Source organism: Arachis hypogaea, chromosome 15, assembly GCF_003086295.3.
Source record: "Arachis hypogaea cultivar Tifrunner chromosome 15, arahy.Tifrunner.gnm2.J5K5, whole genome shotgun sequence".
Lineage (NCBI taxonomy): Eukaryota > Viridiplantae > Streptophyta > Magnoliopsida > Fabales > Fabaceae > Arachis > Arachis hypogaea.
This window is the reverse complement of record NC_092050.1, coordinates 152,067,586-152,089,015: the sequence shown is the minus strand read 5'-3', so window position 1 is coordinate 152,089,015 and position 21,430 is coordinate 152,067,586. Positions and strand designations below refer to the sequence as shown.

Genomic DNA, 21,430 nt, shown 5'->3' with positions numbered 1-21,430 from the left:
GTCTCCATTTTAAATGCAACCTAAACATACACATATTCCAAGTCTAAGATGTGGCAAAAAGGTAATATCATTTTTTCAGCAGGCATCTCTATTAACTTCGTCTATAAAAACAGTAAAAGAGAGGGAGTAAGAACTTACGGTTTCTAGCAGGATGCTAACGAGAGAAATGAATCGTTTATCAGACCTAGAGCAAAACTTTAGCATAGGCATAATCATATGTATTATCTTTTTTTACCTAAGTTATACGATTTTAACTTTCATTCAATTCGTGACCATCTTAATGTCTGACCAGTTATTTCAATCATAAATCCTCTTTTCTTTGACTCTTATAGCCTTTTATAATTCCTTAAATTTTTTTCTTTATGTTTAATATTTTGTATTAACCTTTTAACTAGTAAATAATAGAAAAAATGGTAGATCAACCACAGACATAAATACAAATAATTCATTCAATACAATCAATAGAAAATCAAATACAACACATCATATAAATTATGCTGCAAACAAGTATGATGCATATCTGTCCTATACAGGTCATAAATTTATATGTCGATTTACACCCCACAACCCGACATTACCTAAAAATTTGTCCTAGATATAGTTTTTCAATTGCATCAGTTCGTGTATACGTGTCGATATAGTTAATACCATTAGTACGTGATTTATCGTCACAAAGCTTGAGCATAATATACATACAATGGCCAGTACATAGACGTCCTCGAGATCAATCATCAATAGTACGTGAATTTTCTCAAATTTGATAATCAAACTGTACGTGAGTTTTTCCGATTTCGATTATCAACCGTACATGGGTATTTTCCAAATTCAATCATTAACAGTATTGAGCAAGTGGGACGAAACTCTCGTCCTTGCCAAGTGAATACTTAATTATTTAGTTTTCAATTCTCAATCATTCATTTATTCATCGGTTCAGTAAACTAATCTCAATAATCATATCACAATCTTTTTATCATATATCATTATAATAAAATATTATTATTTATTTTTTCTGTATATTCAAAATCAACTCATCAAACGAAATTTAACCGTGTCATTTGAATTTTGCAAATTTTTAATGCAAGAGGTTCGAAAAATCCATTATTAAAAATTTGGGTTATTATAATTACCGGGTATGGTTGGTTTAATGTTTGGAATATGAAAAGCACAGTTCAAGTTTTGAGAATGTTTTAATTTTTTATTCGATTACTTTTTTTTTTTGTGAACTATTAAGTTTTAGTTTTTGCGTTCACTTAAAGTGTGTTTGGTTAAATGTTTGAATCTAAGAAATTACGTTCGATTTTTTTGAATGCCTCAATTTTTAGTTTGATTATGTTTTTTTCTCTAAACATAAATTTGATTTTATATCAAAAACTCTTGTTCACTAAAAATAACAAATTGTAACTTTTGCATTCAATTGTTACGTCTAGAAAAATAATTAAAAAAATATTTGGTTTAATTATTGCTGTTGGTCTTAGTTTCATTAAATTTGTAATTAGATTTTTATAATTTTTTCCTTTTAATTGAGTTCCTATATTGTTTTAAATTTTATAATTAAATCTTTTATAATATAAAAAATTATTAGAGTTAACTAAATATTTATCCACAAATAGAAGGCATTCACAATTAAGAACATAATTAGATTTTTTACAACATATTTTTTGGGATAGATATTCGTTAATTTTAACGTTTTTGACAAAAAATGACTTAATTACAAAATTAAAAATAATATAAAAAACTAATTAAAAAAATATAAGGATTTAATTACAAATTCAATATTATTGTAGGAATCCATAGAATAATTAAATTAATTTATTTTTTTATCAATTTTATTTTTCATTCTCATTTATAATAAGGACACCAGAAAATTCTTGTATTGATTTGGTTTATGACTATATTTTACAAGCAAATATTTTTTTAGGTAATTATTATGGTGTCTAAAAATGTTGCCTAACTTATTAAAAAAATTTAAAAATCAATTATTTTAAAAGTATAAAAATAATAATTTTAAATATTTAAAATTTACCGAAAAAATAAGTTAGATAAAAATTAAATACTAAATTATAAAAAATATAGAATTTACCTTTTTTATACTAATATTTTTAATACTTTTTCTAAGTTTTATTTTTTATTAATTAATTTTTTTTGTTCATACAATAGATTAATTTGTGAATCTAAACTTTATTTAAAATTTTTTATTAGTCAATAAATTACTGTATATATAATATAAAATTTAAATTTTTAACACTTATTTAAATGGAGAAATAAATTAGCCATTTAATCAACCTAAATTAATTAAGTCTAAAGTAGATATTATTATTCTTACTTTTAAGATTCAAATACTTGCCTTTTATTATATTTTTAAATGAATATATTAAACAATTACGTAAGAATGTTATTACTGAGAGTAGTAATATCTACAAATTAAAAAAAATAATTAACAAAATTAATATTATTCCTATATATTATTTATTCCAAATAATAATTGAAAATTTTTTTGGTAGAATTGACATTGGCTACGCCATTAGAGTCAAGGTCAAACCATGAGATATTTGAATATTTTAATTTTATTCATTTTTTTTTTCAAATTTTACTTCAATTGTATTATTCGGTCAAAATTTCTTAAAATCAAGATTTTTTTTTAAAATTTTGTCCTTATTTTATTCGTTCTTTCTTTTTTTACAAAATTCTCATTCTCTTTTGTCTTTATTTCATATTTCTATATTTTCTTATTTACCTTCAGTAAACATTCATATCAATAATGAAAATCGAATTAGTAAAGTCAGAACAAACGTATATACATTGTTACATCTTTTAATTATCTTTTCGTTTTTTTTTTCATAATGAAAAGAAAAAATTTTCATTATATAAGTAATTTTGAAAATAACATACAATAAAAAAAAGCATCATCAATTAAAGAGTAATAATTTTTCCTTCCTATTTAACATTTATGTATCTTCCTAGTACAACTCTACAATGTAAAATATAAGGTTCTCCTTTAAGAAGTATATATGTCAATCCTAATTTAATAAAAAAGAAATTTCGTAAATGCACTTTGAATAAAATCTCTCAAATGCGAAAAATATTATTAATTTGAAAGTCTCAATAGCTATTTTAAAATTTTATAAAATACGAGAACACGTATATATATAAAATATAAAATATTTTTTAAATAAATTGTAATGATATTTAAATATTTTATTAATATTAAAATATAAATTAAATTTTTATTATTTTTATTATTTTATTTTAATTATATAAATATTTAAAATATTTTTTATTTTAATAAATAATAATTTATACTATATTTTAAATTTATTTTAAAAATATATATTAAAAATAAAATTAGATACACTAATATATAATGATATTTAAGTGTATTAAAATATGTTCGAATTTTTTTTTTATTAAGACACAATAAAATACAATAGACAGACATATTATAAATGTTAATAAATATCATGTCCAAAATGTATTTACTCTACAAATACCACAACTCAATGAAGATCCGAGATTCATAATTATCAAATATATCACGTAATCCTCTCTCTACTATTAATGAGGAAACAAATATCACCTTAAATGTAGTCAAACTTGCTCCGCTAGCTATTAAATGACATTTCTTTTAAGGGTAATTAAATTGAATTTGTATTCTCTAAATTTTGAATTTTACTTTACACAGTAAAATATAATCTATTATTATTTATTTTATAAGTAGGACTAAAAAAAATATAAAAAAAAAATATTTAATGATGGTGAAAATTTTTATTTTATTTTCTAAAATGAAAATCTAAAATTTAGATGATCCAAATTCAATTAAATTTAGGATTTAGTTAATGAATAATACTACATATTTTAAATTTTTTTATTAATTAAATTTAACTAAGTTGATTTAACATAACAAAAATACGAGATAATACTTAATTTGGTCCATGAACTTACACGCGAGTCTCAATTTAGTTCTTGAAGTTTCAATTGCCTCTATTTAGTCCCCAAACTTTGTGAACATAACTCATGTTAGTCCTTGAAACAATTTTCAGCGTACAAACATTAACAGAACACTGTCGTGACAGCCAGATGTCACACTAAACTTTATAAAATGATGTCGTTTTGGTTTTGGCACTCAAATAACCTAAAAACAACATCCTAAATGGTGTTTATTAAAATTTTACCTAACAAAATAAGTAATACGATGCCGTTTTTGAGCTATTTAAATGTCAAAACCAAAACTGCATCATTTTACAAGTTTTAACGTGACATGTGATAGTCTACAACAACGCTCTATTAACGTTTTTATATTAAAAATGGTCTCAGGGACTAATATGAGGCACGTTTATAAACTTCGGGGACTAAATAGAGGCAATTGAAACCTTAAGGACTAAATTAAGACTCACGTGTATGTTCAGGGATCAAATTGAGTATTATCTCCAAAAATACGTTATGACTAATATTATTCTAAATCTTATTATTTAATTTGATTGAATTTGGTTCATAAAAAAATCTAGATGCGTAGTATTACTTTTAGTTATGATAATCATTAGTGAAAAATTTTAAATGTTTTTATTTAATGAATGCAAAACAAATGTATTAAAAACTTAAATTTTTTATATTTTTAATAAGAATCTTTTTAATTTATAAAGAATTAAGTACAACTTTTGTCCCGGGTTTGAAAATTTTTGTTGTTTTCGGTCTTTTTTTGTCTACAAAATAGTCTCCGGCCTTGATTCTGGATTAGTTTAGCTGGATTTTGATTTTTTTTAGTGGATTTTAGGAAATGGTTAACTGTATACATGATTCATTGTTGTTGTTATTCGTCTGCTTTTGGTTGTTGTTGTTCTGCTTCAGCTTGTGGTTCTGCTTCTATTTTTGGTTGATTTTGAGGAAAAAAGAGAAAAGATATTTTCATCCGAAAGACGATTTTAAAATTAAGTCAAACCTTTGAGACCATTTTGTAGACAAAAACAGGCCGAGGACGAAAAAAATTTTCAACCCCTACTTTAAGGAACAAAATTGTATTTAACCCATTTATAATTTTAATATGTACTCTTAGGGCATAAAATAGATAAATCCTTAAATTTATTCTTTTAACTAATATTTTTTGAAATAGATATTGTGCTTGTTTGAGTGTCATTAAGTTGATAATTTTTTTAACGTGTTTGATAAATTTCTAGTAGTAAAAATAAAAGCAGTAGAAAAATAAAAAATATTTTTTTCATAAAAAAAAAGATATTTTACACATAACAAATAAACAAAAAGTACTTTCGTATTGTTGTACTCAAACATAATTGATAAATAAAAAAAAATTTTGTATGAAATATCCAAATATAAAATTATTTTTACTTTTCTAAGAAATCTTTTAAAAAAAATAACTCAAAAAAATATTTTTGTAAATACTCACTCAAATAAGTCCATTGTCATTCTACTTTTAGTAATACCATTCATTTTTCTATAAAATTTATACATTATATAATAAAAAAAATTAATATATGAAGTGGCATTATCAAAAATAAGAGTAAAATTATTATGTCTCTTTTTTTTTCAAACACAAAAAATAATATTTTTTGTATGATAAAATATAGATACGTACGCGTAATTGACATAATTTGTGAAGTACTGGAGTATTAACATGGATACTAATATAAGATATGACATATTGATATAATTCGTGAAATATAGATATACTAATTTCAATTTTGTTAGGACACATAATACACATTGACAAGATATACAAAAAATAAATTTTTTTATATAATTTATAATGATATCTTGATATTTTGGACAATTTACGTAAATAAAATGAATGAGTAAAATCTTTACGCAAATATAACATTGGCAATTTTCAGACACAAATGCAATAAACGCAACTATATATAATCCACTACACCCTGTAGTAGAACTCAATTGCACGTAATCCGCTACAGGGTATCGCGGATTACGTTGAGGGCTGAGTTACTCATAAACCGCTGCACCCTGTAGCGGTTTATGACCAAATGGCGCTACACTCATAATCTGCTACACCCTCTAGCGGATTATGAACAATGTGGATTGATAGGAAGATGCCTATACATACCAGTCTTACAGTAACAACTCGTGATGCAAAATATACGAAGTTATACAAATACAGTGTCCATAAATAATAAGCCATAGAAATATAATAGGCACGAGGCATTAACAGTAACACGGATTAAATTTCTACATTAAGCATAAGTCATAAGTCATACAAATAGGTCGGAACCAAGATTAACACAAACACACGAAAGGAACTAACACTAACACCCGAAAGCGTAAATTGCTACAGGAAAATATAAAATTCAAAAAAGTAGAAGCACACAGACTAGAAGTCCTACGAACTACCGGCAACAGTGGAGCCTCTCTGGGGGCAAGACCTACGCGTGTGCCCAGGCTGTCTGCATAGCCCGCACCGCTTCGGTCGGTTAAGGTCGGCCTCATCCATGTTGTTCCGGATTCTGGTAGACCTCGGTCGGCCATCATGACAATGCCTCAAGCTGGGGTCCGGAATAACAGTCGGACCGTCATAAGGTGGCCAAAGTCCCTTCGGTATTGGCGGCACGAAACCCATCTGGTACACCCTGAACACCTTCTGCATGGTGTAGACCTCGTCGACATAGATAGACCAGTCAAGCCGTGACTGGGCACAACATGCAATCGCATGGCAACATGGGTAATGGAGAACTTGAAAGTATCCACAGTCGCATGTACGGTGCTGGAGGAAAACTCGGTACGTCCCAAGTGAAAAGCTCCCGGTGGACGTCGTCTCGGCAATGGTGTACTCAGACTGGTGTCTATCGAACAGGGTGATAGTGAAACATTTGGAGTCTTTCAAGTTGCGCTCCATTGCCTTCATAAAAGACTGGCAGAACTTGGCACCGCTGGCCAATTGAGCCTCTGCCGTCTGACCACAAATCACGAACAACTCCGCTAGCCGACCATATGTGGACTTGACTAGGGCGGTAACCGGAAGATTCCGTGTACCCTTAAGAACAGAATTAACACACTCAGATATATTGGTCGTCATGTGACCGAACCGTCTGCCACCATCCTGGTGCTAAGTCCACTTATCGTATTCTATTCTATTCGCCCAATCACACATTGCCGGATTCTCAGTCCACATTATATCAAACCAATAGTGAAACTCTGCCTCAGTCTTCGCATAAGCAGCGTTCACAAGCAAACGCTTTGCATCCGTGCCCTTGAAACTAAGTGCGAATTTAGCTGCAACATGCCGAATACAAAATGCTCGGTACGCATGCGGGGGTAACCACCCACTGTTCGGGTTCTCTAGTGCAGCCTTGATGCCATTGTGCCTATCTGAAATTACCAGTATCCCCTGTTGTGGAGTCACATGTTGCCGCAGGTTGGTCAGGAAGAAAGACCAAGACTCGGCATTTTCCCCCTCCACGAGACTGAAAGTAATAGGCAAGATGTTGGAGTTCCCATCTTGAGCGATGGCCAGGAGCAAAGTCCCTCCATACTTGCCATACAGATGAGTACCGTCTATGCTTACCAATGGCTTGCAATGTTGGAAAGCTTCAACACAAGGAGGAAACGTCCAGAAAAGACGATGAAAGTACACGGTTGAGTCATCCACGTCATCACCGACGCGAACCGGAGATGTCTTCAACAACGTAACCGTCTCCTCCATGGTGGACTGCACGCCAAGGATCCAACGAGGTAGCTCGGCGTAGAACTCTTCCCAGTCCCCGTATATCTGTGCTACCGCCTTCTGTTTTGCCAACCACGTCTTCCTGTAACTTGGCTTGAACCCGTACGTTCCTTCGGTAGCTTCTTGCAACACCTTTATCGATACCGCCGCATTGGCTCGAACCAGAGAAAAGATCTTCGCACAGATCACGTGATAATCTAGTTGTCGGTGGTCGCTGGATATCGATATAGCCAAGCATGTGTGTGGTCCGTTGTACCGCCGAACCTCCCAGGTTCCCTTCTGTGCTCGAAGGCTGATGCGAATCATCCATGTGCAACCCTTCCCAAACTCCTTGCATCTCCCATGGTACTTAAGATTATCTGGCTCCATCACTCTATACTCAATACCGCGCTGAATGTTGTAATCCTTTACAGTAAGCACAGCTTCCTCCTTACTATGGAAAGATTGGCCAACTTGAAATTCAGTTACAGAATTTTCCTCGTGCAAGCCTCGACCCCAAAGGTTGGTGCTGAATCCGTCGGTTGGCTGATGGCTCCCAGATCCAGGGTAGAATAATGTGCAGGTTGCTCATGTGTGCCGGCACTTGACGGCGGTTGACATGTTGCTGGGTTTGTGGAAATTTCATTATCGCTGTCCCCTCCAATGTCAGCAGGCTCTTCATCGGAATCATCCTCTTGCATAGCATTTTCCACCCAATCCGGTTCCCCCTCATGTCCTACATCTAGAGATGGATGAGTTGAGGTGAATGCCCCAACTGGACCGGCTGGCCGATACTCCAACAAACACTCAGGTGCAATGAAGGGCATCGAGGTGGAGGCACCCCCATCGTGGTGGACTGGGGGTTTGGAGCGGATGCACCAGAACTATCGATCCCATGTTCCAGCTTCACAAACAACTCATGTATCCTCACTTCCGGAAAACTCCGACAACAATGAAACAACACCTGCATATCTTCATCTGTTCGTAACACAAACGTTTCATATTGCACGCCGGTTGACACAACCGCAATAGGGATCTTGTAGAACAGCTTCTTCACCCACTTTGTGCCACCCGCGGCCAACTTTTGCAGTATACTACTCTTCAGATCCAACAGTGTATCAGACGACCTGACAAAAATACTCAGCGGTTCTCTGTCTGTAAACTTCACACCGTGCCTCTTACTCTTTTTTATTTTTCCAGAATGATGCACTAACACCAAAAAGCTCTCTTCACTCTCCATTTCTCAAGTTATGAATGAATGAGAATGACACTCTACACAACTTGTTGGGTATATATAGGCATCTTTCCATCAATCCACATTGTTCATAATCCGCTAGAGGGTGTAGCGGATTATGAGTGTAGCGCCATTTGGTCATAAACCGCTACAGGGTGTAGCGGTTTATGAGTAACTCAGCCCTCAACGTAATCTGCGATACCCTGTAGCGGATTACGTGCAATTGAGTTCCGCTACAGGGTGTAGCAGATTATATATAGTTGCGTTTATTGCATTTGCGTCTAGAAATTGCCAATGTTGTATTTGCATAAAGGTTTTGCTCATTCATTTTATTTGCATAAATTGCCCTGATATTTTTATATTAAACTACAAAGTAACTTTTTTATGTTTTTAATCTCTTTTTAATTATATAAAGTATTTAAAATATTTTTTGTATTAATAATTAAGAATACATATTATTTCTAAATCCATTTAAATAATATAGATTAGGAATAATGTTGAACAAGTCTACACATAATGGTATTTAGAGAAGTCCAAACATATTTAAAAAATTTTATTTTTGTTAAAATATGTTTAAATATAAAAAATACACGTTGAACGAGTGTTGTGTCCAATTTTTTTTAATAAAATTATTATTTTATTATCTACTATATCAACTAGGAATTTGGAAGAAATAAAAGTAAATTGTCCGATCTTTTTTTTTTTTTCTCATTTTAACCTTTTTTTAGAAGATAAATGTTATTTATTAAAACTTAAAAATAAGAGTAATTCACTTTTATAAACCAAAACAACTCCAATTTTACATGTATCTCCTAAATCTAAAAATGTTATGTGTTGTCTCGTTGCATATTTCTATGTAAATCGAATTCATCGAATTTAAATTAGGGTTGTTAGTAGTAAATCGAATCTATTTTATTCAAATTACTTGATTTTGTAGTTCAAATGCAAATCGAATTCAAAGAATTCAAATTAGGTAACTTACAGTAAATCGAACCAATAAGTTTTGATTTATATGGCAAATACGAAATCGAATCAATCAGCTTCGATTTAGTCCCTCTTAGTAAATCGAATCAGTTTTGATTTTGTTGTGCTTTGTGCAGTAAGAAAGATGGTCCTTTTGCATAAAAAAAAAAGATATGGAGATGAGGGATGATTTTGACGGATACTCCCTATTTGGTCTAAAAAACCAAAATGTTGCCTTTCCACAACAATAAAATAAAAAACAGTTGTTATTAATTCTCTTGACCAATTAGTCCATCTTAATTCAAAGCCCAGTTTTTTCATAATAAACCAATGAAATTGTCATTCGATCTTGTCATGTATCTTGTTCATATTAAGTTTAATAATTATTTCAGAGTCCAGACTACTCCTTTTATTTTTCAAATAATGCATGCATTCATGTGAGATAAGAATATTGTCTGAAATAAACCTCCCTTTAAAAATGCACTATGATTAGGATTGATGATCTTATTCATAATGCTTTGCAGTCTATGCACCATAACCTTAGAAATAATTTTGTATATAATAGAAGATAAACTAATAGGTCTCACCTGATTCATAGTACTGGCATAAGAAATTTTAGGAATCAGATAGATATGAGTGTGGTTAAAAGTTTTTAGGATTCGACCATTATGAAAGAAACTCTTGACATACAACTTTAAACACATCGGCCTCTACGATATCCCAAAAGGAATGGAAAAATTTCGCAGTGAATTCATCATCACCCAAAACACTTTGAGGATGAACACTGAAGGTAGCTCGTTTGATCTCTTCCCTAGAAATTGGTCTTTGGAGCCTCCGATTCATGGAAGTTGTAACCTTAGGTTCCAAACTATTAAAAAACTGACTTGGATCAACAGCACTATTGGAAGTAAAAACATTATGAAAATAGTCAAAATACTCATCTGCCATTATTGCTATTTCTTTCAGGCTAGAGGTGACTTCATCATTTCGACCAATCAACCTCCATATTCCATTCTTCATTTTGGATTGAAACTTCTTATGAAAGAATTGTGTATTATAATCACCCTCTTTCATCCATTTAACACGAAATTTCTCTCTAGTAGCTCTTTTCCTTAATAAACACTAGTTCTAACTTCTTCTCTAGGCTATTCAGCTCGCCACCTCCATTTACTCCACCTTTTCAAAGATCTTCTATGGCTGACTGTAGCTCTTCAATTTTTCTTCTAGATTTAGTTTTGTGATTAATTTGCCACTAAACTAACCTATGTCTACATCGTTTTAGCCTTTCAGCTAAAGATTACATTGCTGACCCTTTTACTTCAGAGGTCCAGACCTCCATCACAATCTACCTGACTTCTCTTTTGCAACACCAACATTCTTGAAATTTAAACATTTTCTTATTGCGCCAATTTTGTGGGTCAATAAGAGAAGAAAGGCATGATATGAACCTAATTCTAAAAGCATGTTTATTACTGCATACGAGTACTATGTTCTCCAACTCAGCCCCACTAACTCACGGTTCAGTCTTTTTTTCACCAACTCTGAGTCTTGTCTCCGATTTGTCCACGTGAAAGGTCAACCCACCATTATAATATCCAATAACTCATTAATATTGATGAAATTATTGAATGCTAAGATGGAGGTTACTGATTTTTTGCCGCCACCACCTTTCTCTGCTTGTCTAGATATAGCATTAAAATCATCCATAATCATCACCACTCTGCATTGGAACTATTGAATAATAAAAAAGAGCTCATCATACTGAGAGTTTCAGATAGTGTCAGAGCAATTTAAGTGAACTACAATGAATCTCCAAACTTTATTTTTGTTTGTGGCATGCATGAACCTCTTCTGTAATATAGTCACCACTACTCCGTATGTGAATATTGATAGTATTCTTTCATCTCAAAACTAAACCACTAACCACCCTCATTGGGTCCACAATATACCAACTCCTATAGCCACACGAACGTAACTTTACTTTCACTTGTCGAGATTGATTCTTTCTCTCACTAATGAAAATAATTTTTGGGAGTGAAACTTGCACATTCATTTAAGATTGTGAATTTTCAAAAGTCTTCCCAAATTTTGACAATTCTACACTAACGATCTCATAACGTTTTGGGTGTCATTTGAAAACTTGCACCCTCCACCATTAAATCTGTTAACTATTCCTCTTTTAATTTGACCTTTTTTGAAGACTCGTTCATCTCCTTATTCTTCAATCTCTTTTTTATTTCTTATTGTACTTTTATCGAGTATAGTCTTTGTTTGGTTAGACTCTTTCGCTTTTTGCTTTTTTCAATCTTCAGACTTTGTTTAGAATTACTTTAAAAATACTGTTTTTGATTAGTCTTAGGAAATAATTCTCTAATAACAATAATTTCTATCTTTTTAGTCCTCTCCTCGTAAGTTCGAGACAAGATAATTGCAGTGTTTTTCCTTTGCTTTCTCTCCCTCCACTTTATTCTTCATGTTCATCTCAGCAAACTCCTCTAAAAAACAACTTAGAGCATACTTCTTCTTCTTCATTTTAACACTTAGCTATCATGGCTTTTTTTTCTTTTAATAACCACTACTAGTCATGTGTAACACGGCTCCACTACTATATATATATATTAAGAGTATATAATTTTTTTACACTATTATTTAATTATTTAATAATATACTTACATGACTTTTAAAATAATTGCTACACAGATTGTATAATGTGACAATATTCCTAACTCATCTGGATTTAAGTATTTAATAAAACCATTTTAAATTAATCTACTATATTTATCCTAAAATAGTTTTTTTTTCATATGATATTTCCTAATACTTCAGGCTAATGACTAACCTAGAATAGTTTTTTGTTAATGGTGAATTATTCTTTGAAAAAATATAAATGCAAAAAAAATAAAAACATATGTGCATTAGTGGGGCCCGTGAACTAAGTAGTTGAATTTATCGGAGGTTTTTCTTGATTTTGTCGGCAATTTTTCGTGTTATTATTATTATTATTTTGTCACCAATAATATTAATAACATTAATAATGCAAACAAATGGCAATGGCATGGAACAAGGATCACATGTGAAAGGTTGTGGATACTCTCTCATGTTTGGATCCAATCCTAGCAAACAAGAAATAATAGGATTTGATATATACTTGACCTTTTTTATTTCAACAATTATTTACATGATGATTTTAGATAAATTATTGTTCATTGAAATTCACACTTAAAAAAAAATATGGGTTTAGTCCCACATATTAAAGTGATCAATTTGAAAAATTTTTATAGAAAAAGTAATAAGAATTTAAGTTTCTAATATATTTATTAAAATAAAAAAATAAGCTTTAAAATTAATATTAATAACAACTTTAATGGTGTGTAGTTAAATCCAAAAACATTATAATTTTTTTATAAGACTCATTACATTCTACATACAAAATGAGATTTCGTGTTTTGTCCAATTATAGACATTAATGTGACAAATTAGTGACAATTTAAATATTTTTTATGTTTTTTTTAAAATCACCTATGATCAATTAAGTTAATTTGTTGAAATTAGATTCCATAATTTTTGTAACGTTATTAAAATAAAAGTGATAATATCTACTACTTTCACTTTATTTTGTGAATATTTTTTATGATATTTTATACTGAATAACGTCTTTAAAAAAAAAGTAAAGTATTGTTTTTGTTCCTAATGTTTGGGGTAAGTCCTATTTCTGTCTCTAACGTTTAAATCGTCCTATTTGTATCCTTAACGTTTATAAAAGTGATTCAATGTTATCCTACTATCAATTATACTAACAAATTAGATTATATTTTTCAATTATTCTCACTTGGATGTATTCATTCTCAATTAGGTCTCACTTGGATGCGTTCGATTTTAATATTATACCCACTATTTGTGTTTAGATTCAATTATGTCCCTAGAAAAGTGAATTATGTAAATGTTGTAGGAATTATTTTCAACATTTGATGAGCTATTTTTCAGAGTAGATCATCGATTCTATTCCAAACATTTGTATTCTAACTTCAATAAGAGATTTTTAAACTCAAACTAAAGCACTCATGATGTGTAATTGACGGCAGGATAACATTAAATCACTTTTACAAATGTTAGGGATACAAATAGGACGATTTAAACGTTAGGGACACAAATAGGATTTACCCCAAACATTGGGGACAAAACAATACTTTACTCTTAAAAAAATACGGCAGATTAAATTTTTAAGTAAAATGCTTAGCATTAACTTGAAGTTGACCCACAATTATTATCTCGATTATAAAAATAATTTAGAGATTCAATTCAATTATTATGTTTACTTTATATGATATAATAATATATTTTATATTTTTTTCGAATAATATATTTATAGTAGCCAATGAATTATAACTTAAATAGCATAGTCTTCCCATACTTATTTAGAAGTTACGGATTCGAATCTCCCTATCTTTGATAAAATATATATATATATATTTTATAGTAAAATTTTAAAAATTACTATCAATAATATCATAGGCAAAAATACAAACAATGAAACAAAATCATTAAAAAATGCTCCTTCCATAATGCATTCACAGTCATAAATTAATTCACTACCTTTTATTTTGAGTGCATGAATCAAGATTTCTTTTTTTCCTTTTATTTAGACAAAGGATTATTGTTTTACTTAATATAATTCAAACATAATTAATTTTCCAACAATCAAAAATCATTATTAGTTAAATAAATTATTATTTTTACCTACAAATATTCATAACGTTAATAAATTTATTTATGAAAAAGAAAACTAATATTAAACTTATAAAAGATGAATTTCGGTTGATAACAATATTCGAACTTTAAAAAACTATCTAAAATTATTCCTACTAGTCTAATTTTACTAACTTCAATTCTTTTTTACGATATTTTCCAACTCGACAGATTAAGAATTAAGTCACCGATCTGAGCTCTATTTAAAGGTTTGTCGCTGGGCAATGAGTTGTTGCATGCACAAAGTAAATTTCGAACCTTTTAACACTTATTTAAGCGAACTAATGAGCTAACCACTAAAACCAGCCAAATTTGTTAACTAACAATCTTTTTTTTTCTTTCGGTTTACAAAGGGGTCAAAGGCCCAAAACAAAGGAAACTACATTCTAATGGTTCTTCTGGCCAAGAGACCCCAATAGTATCACCTAGCAAATAATGACCGAGACTCATAGGCGGAGAGTTTCAGTATTTAATAGTATAGTCCTGTTCAATACTATAATTTGCTAACCAGTCTGTATAAGAGTTAGCCTCACGGTAGGTATGATTGATAAGGACTTGCCAATCTCTAGATAGAAGGTTTTGTATTTTGTTATACAGGAATGAACCTGATTTTGTGCTATCTTTCCATTTCTTTATGCTCTCTGTAACAGATTTGGAGTCACACTCCAAGTAGACATTCTTGAACTCCAGGGTCCAAGCAGTTTCTAGTTCGACGCATAACCCCCAGAGCTCTGCCATAAACGCGGAGCATTCACCCAAATTCTTGGTGAGTCCTATAATCCACTGACCTTGGCTATTTCTTAGCAGTCCCCCACACCCTGCCTTTCTGGGGGGTTCTTTTTAGCAGCACCATTAGTATTAATTTTAATCCATTCCTCTAGTGGTGGGTACCATTTTATGCTTGTTTTGTCAGCCATTATGAAGATCATGTTTTTGTTTTTTGGTAGCAAAAACTTCTTGAATGAGTTTGGCATAATCATGAATTATTCTATTTGCTGTGGGAAGTCTTTGAAAAGTGGGTTGAAAGATTTTCTTGTTCCTCCATTGCCACAATTTCCAACAGGTTACTGCAAAGATGTTCCTCCATTGAGTCTGCCCAAGTCTCCCCAAGTTCAACTCTAGACAAGTGTATATCCAATCTTTGACAGGTTGGTTGTAGAACAGATTCATTGCATCCGGCTTAACCAACTTATCCCAAATTGATTTTGCCCCTCGACAATCCTGGAGGACATGAATAGTGTTCTTAATGTGGTTTTGACAGTGTTGACACATAGGTGAGACCCCATACCATCTGTGTCTCTTATCATTTGTGAGCAGTCTATCATATGTGGCTTGCCATATGAAAAGTTTTATTTTTTCCAATCCTTTCCAAGACCAGATTTTCTGCCAAACCTTCTCGTGGCCGACGTGGTGTTGAGAAAGATTTTGATAAGATGACTTTACAGAAAATCGGCAATCCGGAGAATGTTCCAAGCTATACTATCGGAAGGGTCCGTTCTCCTAGAAGTAGGCATAGCAACAATTTGAAGAAAGCTTTCTTCTGTTACTAAATTTTTTAAGTTCTTCATATTAGTATTTGGATCCTCGTAATCAAGAAGGCAGCCATCCATATGGAGCCGGAAATCAGTCCAGAACTTTGTGTTTTGGCCATTGCTTATTATATGGATCACTCCTTTCTGTATTTGAGGCCAAAGGTTATGCAAGGCTTTCCAGAGGCTTGAAACACCACTTGAAATGATTTCTCTCATTTTCCATATTTTCCCCAAAGAATCTTGACCCATAAAGAGTTTGGATTATTAATCAGGTCCCAACACAGCTTTATCAGAAATGCCGAGTTCATCAAATCCAGTTTTTTGAATCCTAAGCCTCCAGCTTCTTTTGGTAAACAAATAGTACTTTAACTGACAAGGTGAGCCTTTTTTGGTTGGTCATTCAATCCCCAGATAAAGCTCCGCTGGAATTTTTCTATTTTATTGCAAATATCCTTTGGAATTTTGCTATGTTGCATCATGAAATATGTTATAGGGGTAATGGCAGATTGTGCAAGTACTACTCGCCCAGCCATTGAAAGATATTTTTGCTTCCATCCCTTCAATTTGTTCTGAACTTTTTCTAAGATATGTCCAAACTTCCTCTTGCTACCTCAACCTTCCATTATATATGCCCCGAGGTATCTTCCTATTTCCTTTGTTCCCAGCAAGCTGAATTATCTCTCTCCGGGTGTTTTCAGAAACTTTCGTGAAAAAATATACCTGGATTTTTTGGGCATTAACAATCTACCCAGAGGCTTCACAGAAGGCATTCAAAAAATTTTTGATAATATTCATTTGTTCGTAGCTTGCTTCTGCGAACAACATAAGATCGTCAGCGAACATCAAGTAGGAAATAGTTAGCCCACCCCTACCCAGAGAAAAGGGCTTCCACTTGTTATTCATAACCATATCTTCTATAAGATGAGAAAGTCTATCTAGACATATCACAAAAATATAGGGCAAAAGTGGGTCTCCCTGTATAATGCCACAGGAAGGAAAAAACTTTTCTGTTACTTCTCCATTCCACAGCACCTGAAAGCTAGTGGTACAGACACATTGCATGACAATTTTAATGATTTCTGGGGGAAGGGAGAAGTTTGTTAAGCATTGCTCAATAAAGGCCTAGCTCAGGTGATCATAAGCTTTCTCAAGATCGATCTTGATGGCCATGTAGCCCTTTTTACCTAATTTTTTTCTCATAAAATAGGTGATTTCCTGTGCAACAATGATATTATCTTGGATTCTCCTCTCAGGAATAAAGCTGGATTGAGCCGGTGAAATTCTGTTGTCAATGATGGGTTTGATTCGACTGACTATGATTTTTGTAATTGTTTTGTAGGACACGTTGTATAAAACAATGGGTCTGAGTTGGTTAACAAATTCAGGTTGGTTTATTTTTGGCACAAGAGCAAGGAGGGTGTTGTTTGCATAAGCTATAGTTTCAGGGACTTGCCAACTATGCATGACAAATTCTTTCTGGCTATTTCCAACAATGGTCCAGTTTTCTTTGTAGAAACCCGCAAGGTGTCCATCATCCCCCGAAGCTTTTAGTGATCCCATTGCAAAGACCGCTTGTTCAATTTCCTCAGGCGTGACACAAGCTCTAAGTTTGGGAATGCTTTCTTCCTTCAGAGGGGTGTAAAAATTGTTAGTATCAATAGCACAGTTTCTATTGTGGTTAAGTTCCTGGAAGCGGCTTTGAAAATGAAAGATAACGTGAGTCTTGAGGTCCTCCTGATTATCAATCCACTTCCCGCTAGGTCCACAAAGTTTGAGGATCTTGTTGCAGCGCCTCCTAATGATAGTTTTTGTATGGTAATACTTGGTATTATGGTCACCCTCCACTATCCAAGTTTCTCTAGATTTTTGGAGCCAGAAAATTTGCTTCTTATCCAGAATAGCCTCTAAATCTTTGTTGAGTTCTTCTTCAAGGCTGTCCAAGAATTCACTTCTCCCATATCTTGGAGAATTTTGTAAGTCTTTTAATCTACTAAGCACCAATCGTTTCTGATGGAAAATATGGCCAAAAGTCTAATGATTCCAGTCCTTTACCTTGCCTACAAAATTTTGGATTGATTGAGCTAATGGCTGGTCCTTGTGCCAATTTTCATTCAAGAAGGAAGAGAAATCCTTATGTTGCATCCACATATATTCAAAACGAAAAGGCTTGTTCCCAATGGATTGGTGGTTACCTTTGCACTTGATGAGAATTGGATGGTGATTTGAGCGGATTCGAAGGAGGGTCTCCACAATGGATTCTTGAAACAGAAGGCGCCAATCAGTATTGCAAAGCGCTCGGTCAAGGCATTTGAAAATGCGATTACCATCCTGCCAGACAGGACCTCTCTAGGTGAATCTTGTTCCTTGATATCCCAGGTTTATAAGATTATAATCTTCCACCCATTTCTTGAATCTATTTATTTGGGGAATATCTGGATGCGCTCCGCCTTTTTTCTCCGATGCATCACTAATATCATTGAAGTCTCCACATAGAACCCAATGATGATGCATGTCTGCTGATATTTTGCTGATAAAATTTCTCACATCTCTTCTTCGACTCTCTTGAGGGTGAGCGTATACAATGGTAAGGTACCAAACTCCATAGTCATTAGTAATCTTGGTATGTAAAGCTTGTTCATACCGACATACTTCCTGAACAGTTTGATTAGAGTTGTTCCAAATAAGCCATATTCCTCCTGAAAATCCATTTGCATCCCCAATAAGATGGTAGTTAAAACCAGCCCTTTTGATGGAGTTTAGTGCATTTTGTCCACTGCATCTCGTCTCCTGGATGGCAATTAAGTTAGGCTTATACTGAAGATTATACTCTTTCAACGTCTTAGCAAAGGATGGGATTGCAGCCCCTCTCGCATTCCATGATAGTATTATCATATTAAAACACACTGTAAGGAAGAGCTTAAAGCCCTTGTCTAGAGAATTGGATAAAACACAGGCCCAATTAGGCCCCATTCAACTCACCTTTTACTGGGCCTTTCTTTTCTTCCCCATTTAGGATCGCTGCTGTACTTTCAGCCATTATCACATCCAGGTTAGACCCTAAAAGGTTGAGTTCAGGTGGATCAGGTGGTTTTGGGCCAAGGTTTTGGTCTGGCGGGGTTTCCATGACCATCGTTTCCTCTACTAACATCGCATTGTTGGATAAAGCTGATTCTGGGATGCTTGGTTTGGATTCATAGTATGAGCCATGGAGTAGTTGGTCTTGGGCCATAAGTGATGAGAGATGGTGAGGAGTTTGGATTTTGTTTAGATTTTGTGCTTTTCTTTTTTGGTTCAAGGAAGCAGATTGGGCTGCATTTTGGGTCACAGTGATTGGGCTAGGGGATATATGGGTGAGGCTAGGTGTGTTTGCAGAACGAGCTTTTCTCATTTGGCTTCCAGAAAGGAATTCTTTGGGGCCTTCATTATTTTTGTCTTTTCTTGTGGCTGGCTGATTCTCATTCTCATCATAATCATTCTCTATGATTTGCTCATTAGTTACATCTGAGGATAGAACCTCGTACCTCGATTTGTCGGCCACCTTCTCCGCATTGCTTTTTTCACCTTTATGCATGTGTCCACTTTCCACGTTCTGGATGTCCTTTTCAACCATTTTCTTTGTCCTCCTTTGCTTATGTACAACCATCTAGGCACCATGATTGGCATTTTTTGAAATAACTATTTTATACTTGTCTTCTCCACTCTTCTCATCCCCCTCTTTCTGCATCTGATTTCTTTCCATGGGCTCCTCCGCTGCTTGTCCTGGCTGTTGGTTCTCATCTGCATTGTTATGGTTAAATACAGAAGTGTTTCCATGTGTACATGCCTCATTAACATGACCAAAACGTCCACAGTTAAAACAAATCATATGTAAACCCTCATATTCAATGAAATATGTATTATCATTTATCATATATTTTGCATCTAGAGGCTTGGTCAGGTCTAGCTCTACACAGAGGCGCGCGAATTTACCTCTTGACTGGTTTGCTGTGTTCATGTCAACTTTAAGCGTCTTTCCAATCTGGTCTCCCACTGTTCCCAGAAAACGCTTGTCGTAGTATTCGATCAGCAGGTCAGAGAGTCTTACCCAAGCTGCTATCTTGTTGATAGTGGTGCAGAATGGACTAAAATCTGGAACCCACTTTCTTATGGTTAGATAGTGGTCGTAGATCAGCCACGATCCGCCTTCTAGTACGTTGCAGCAGTCCTCGTCATTGAATAACCTAACTACAAAGTAGTCATTACCCAGGTCTATCAAGTCTAGTCCTCCCGCTTTTGCCCACATGATGTCCAATCTTCTTTTTAGAACAGTATATGAAATCTTGCGTCCCAAAAGCTTGACTATAAATGTGTTCTTCCATGGCCACTCAAGCCTCCGTTTTTCTGCTCTGTTGACATGGATTCTAAAAGTTCCATTTTCCAGTCATTTCGCAGAGATAGAAGGGGTGGTTCTTTCCTTCCTCTTCATTTTCTTTAAAGCTTCCCTCTGAAACTGACTTATTTCAAGCACCTCTTCTATATTGTCTTTTTCTTCGTCTTCAGATGATTCCTCTGATTCTTCCTCCTCTGTTTCAGAATCAAAGTGTGGTTCTAAACTTCCATGCATCACTAAGTCAGCATATATTCTTCTAAGACCATTGGCTTCGGCAAAAGCCGTCTTGTCATTACATAGCTTTTTTTTTTTACTCCTTTGTAGCTGGTCAGCTTCTTCCATGGTGGTTTCCGGCAAGTTCATTCGCGGGAGCAAAAATAACTAATCTCAAATCTTACTCCACCCCATTTTCCAACCTTTCACAACCACCACTTTTTGGATCATGTGTATGGGCTTTCTTTTTTATTTTTGGTCAGATGTATGGGCTTTCTTAATCAAAACAGCAGAACTCATCAATTGCCCGTTCATATGTATGGGCTTTCGTGGGTTCCTTTGTACCATCACAAATAGCGGGCCTCAATGAACCTAATTGGGAATATGAAAAAATATTTATACCAACAAACTGTCGCATTTATTGACTAAAAACACTTTAAAAACCACAAGAGTTTAAGAAAGCCAGCAGGCCCAAAGTTGCACTTTCCTCAAACTCGTCCAAAATTAATTTAAAGGATGAACAAACAATTAAAGGGCAAGACCAAAAATGATAATAATAAAAACAATTGAATAGCAAGACCAAAAAGAATTCCAAAAGAAATAAAGTCCCCTGGGCCTGTTAAAAATTTTAGACGTTTGACAAATATCTAATTGTATCCGACCAAAAAAAAAAAAAACAAATATCTAATTGTGGAGTTATCTCCAATTTTCCA

The 21,430-nt window shown here is 33.2% G+C and overlaps 3 protein-coding genes across 3 annotated transcripts; all 3 read right to left on the bottom strand.

Annotated features, from left to right (window-relative positions):
* Positions 1–6,340: 6,340 nt before the first annotated feature.
* On the bottom strand, positions 6,341–7,033 carry LOC114925385 (uncharacterized). Its single transcript, XM_029293016.1, has one exon. The coding sequence runs from the start codon at positions 7,031–7,033 to the stop codon at positions 6,341–6,343; it is 693 nt and encodes a 230-aa protein (XP_029148849.1).
* Positions 7,034–7,063: 30 nt separating this feature from the next.
* LOC112749273 (uncharacterized) lies at positions 7,064–8,050 on the bottom strand. Its single transcript, XM_025797533.1, has one exon. It carries the CDS (start codon positions 8,048–8,050, stop codon positions 7,064–7,066), a length of 987 nt encoding a protein of 328 aa, XP_025653318.1.
* Positions 8,051–19,778: 11,728 nt separating this feature from the next.
* On the bottom strand, positions 19,779–20,417 carry LOC140179429 (uncharacterized). The gene has a single exon (XM_072218311.1). The coding sequence runs from the start codon at positions 20,415–20,417 to the stop codon at positions 19,779–19,781; it is 639 nt and encodes a 212-aa protein (XP_072074412.1).
* Positions 20,418–21,430: the final 1,013 nt, after the last annotated feature.

Coding starts and splice junctions, on each gene's coding strand:
- LOC114925385 (XM_029293016.1), bottom strand. CDS start 7,033: ATGACGACCAATATATCTGAGTGTGTTAATTCTGTTCTTAAGGGTACA.
- LOC112749273 (XM_025797533.1), bottom strand. CDS start 8,050: ATGGAGCCAGATAATCTTAAGTACCATGGGAGATGCAAGGAGTTTGGG.
- LOC140179429 (XM_072218311.1), bottom strand. CDS start 20,417: ATGTGGGCAAAAGCGGGAGGACTAGACTTGATAGACCTGGGTAATGAC.